We start from the raw sequence: 2722 nt of genomic DNA, 5'->3' as shown, positions 1-2722 counted from the left end.
TCATTTTGTCCTTCATCATCCTCTGAGTCTAATCTGTCCCCTCTTCCATCAAACGAATTTTCTTCAGAGCCATCTTCATTTCTATATTCTGATCCACTTTTCGATTCCTGCCCAGAGTCAGAACCATCCTGAGGGCACATAGGCCGGCAGTCCTGAAAAAATGTTGAACCCCACTCTCCAACCATAGCTGTTTTACTACCAGTAGTCTCTAAGTTTGATTCTCTCTCACCAACTCCATCATCAGTTGTTGCTTCATTTTGCATTCCATTAACCCCATCTGGCTCACCATCACTCTGGTATTGTGCCTCCATGTTCATATCAAATTCCTTCTCACCAGACGTTGCATCCACACACTCATTACCTACTGATCTATGTACTCTATCAGCATTCTGTTCTTGGTCTTTATCTTCAATGACGCTATGGGAGACATTATCATTTAGAAAATTCCTAAAGAAAGCCATCCTGTGATGTATAACTAACTTAAATTTTCTTAACTTCAATCTCCGTCGCAGTGAAAGTGATTAATCATAGTAAACAAATTAGTCCTATATATTGCTTGATGCTTTTGTTTATGATGTCTCCCAAAAACCTGGAGAATAGTGATAAATGTTTAGTAGGGTCTTGAATTATGCTCAGCTGGAGCAGATACACGCAGTCATAACATAGGTATACTACAGAAATAATGCAAGTTAATTTCAATACACAAAAGAGAAAACACGAGGTAATAAGGACAAAGAGAAAATGCATTACAACAATTTTTAAGAACATTTCTTCTTTTCACAGAACTAATAAGGTGCACAGTTTTTAAAAACAAATTACAGTTTAGCTGAAAATCATTGCAAGCAAATGGTTTATGAGTGAGTTAAACTCTCTGTGCTATTAGTTTTCCACACACCTCCTGCCACCAAGCAACTGGCAAGAGGGAAGGCAAGTTCAAATTCAATTTTGAAGCTGGCAAAGCAAACTCAATTGAACTTATTATAGGCAGAAATCAATCCTGTCAACATCAAAGAAAGTTCACAAATTCTCCCATTCAGCAACGAGTGTAAGCACAGCTTCAAACCAGTGTCTAACGGTCAAAACTGAATTCAGCTAAAACCCACACCCTTGCAATGCACAAAACCATCAACACCAAATCAAAAACAAGTTAATCTCCCAAAATCAACGGAAAAAAGAATCAAGGCAGGGAAACCAACGGATCAACAAGCAAATTCAACGAAGCATATCGCTAAAACCCCTAACCAGAGGGAAAAAAAACAAACCTAAATCGACAATCGGAAAACCTAATTTCCGAAAGCGAATCACTACGCAATGAACGAATCGAAAGCGAGCACAGAGCGATTAAAGGAAAGAGAATAAGCGCAGCTCTAACCTTTCACCAAACAGAGAGCGAAACAGAGTTCTATGGAATTCGGCTCCGAAAGGAAAGGAACCGCGATGAACCGACGGTGCGCAGGTTAATAATCGTGCGCACCTCTTCCTCCGAACAATAGACTCACCGGAAACGAAATCGCCGGTGGCGGAAATCGAAATAAGGGAAAACGGAGGAACAGAGCAAAAAAATCAGTTTACGGTTTATAGGTAAACGCTAAAAAGTGAGATTTAGAATGAGGCAGGTGAGGCGGAGGTAGTGGCTGAGAATCGCCGGTTGCGACGGCGGCGGCGGTAACTTCCGATTTTGAGTGAAACGACGAGGGATTTGGATTAATCGACGACGATGTGAAGATGAAAGAAAGAACGAAAGAATGGAAAGGCGAATGAGAGAGAAAACAAAAACCAAAGTCCTTTTTTTCCCCTTTTCCCTAATTTATTTTTATTCATTTATATTTTTTTATTTTTTCTACAGAGACACGCAAAAAAGGGCACATTAATAATAATGACGTGAAAAAAATAAATAAAATTAGGCATTTCGTTTTTATTTTTTTAACTCTTTAACCAACGAGATAGGTCCACGTGACAATCAAACGGTGTTGGTAAATTAGCACCTTCTTATTTTAGTTTTAATTATCTATTTATTATTTAAGTAAAACGATATCATCATCATAAAATTGTAGATGTGAAAAGAGATACATTATTTCTATGAATTGTTCATGTGAAATATTTAATATCATCAATTAATTACACAATCTAAATTTTAGATTGTAGATCGACATATAAAAAAAAAGTATATTCAAATTTATATAATTTTATGCAATTATAACACATAATTAATTTACTCTAACATCCAATAAAATTTATGTGAATTGTCATATTTTGATGCATAATTAGACACAAAAATAATAATAGTAAAAAGGAGGGGTGTTTTGTAATTTGGAGAGGGCATGTGTGGAACAAGGATACATCAATCACCAAAAGGGAAGAGGGTGTTTTATTTTGTAGCAACGTGTTGGTGTTTCTCATCCCGGTAACTTTTGGTAAGGTCTAGGGCGTGGGGGTAGGAACGTTTTGGTTTATAGGCCAAAAATGACCTAACCCCACTATATGTGTAGAAAATGTGCAAACCAAATTGGGTTAATCAAGTGTATAACTCACTAATATGATTAAATAATTGTTGGAGTTCGATGACACTTGTATATAATAATTTATTGGCTAATCACGAATTCTTAAATTCTGATTCACAACGAATTAGTGTTTGACGTGTTAAAAAACAAAAAGAAAATATTTATCATTAAATACAACTATATTATTTATGTATAAAAAATTAATTACTACATCAGTTATT

The 2722-nt window shown here is 35.9% G+C and overlaps 1 protein-coding gene across 1 annotated transcript in view; it reads right to left on the bottom strand.

Annotated features, from left to right (window-relative positions):
- LOC107608722 (protein CHROMATIN REMODELING 5) overlaps positions 1-1787 on the bottom strand; it is a gene marked incomplete in the record, with an annotated part of 16513 nt that extends 14726 nt beyond the window's left edge. The window contains 2 exon segments of the mRNA XM_016310433.2: positions 1-589; positions 1373-1787. Of these exon segments, the coding sequence (XP_016165919.1) occupies positions 1-461 (461 nt within the window).

The sequence above is a fragment of the Arachis ipaensis genome, chromosome B07, assembly GCF_000816755.2.
Source record: "Arachis ipaensis cultivar K30076 chromosome B07, Araip1.1, whole genome shotgun sequence".
NCBI lineage: Eukaryota > Viridiplantae > Streptophyta > Magnoliopsida > Fabales > Fabaceae > Arachis > Arachis ipaensis.
The sequence above is the reverse complement of the archived record's forward strand: the minus strand, read 5'-3'. Positions and strand labels throughout refer to the sequence as shown.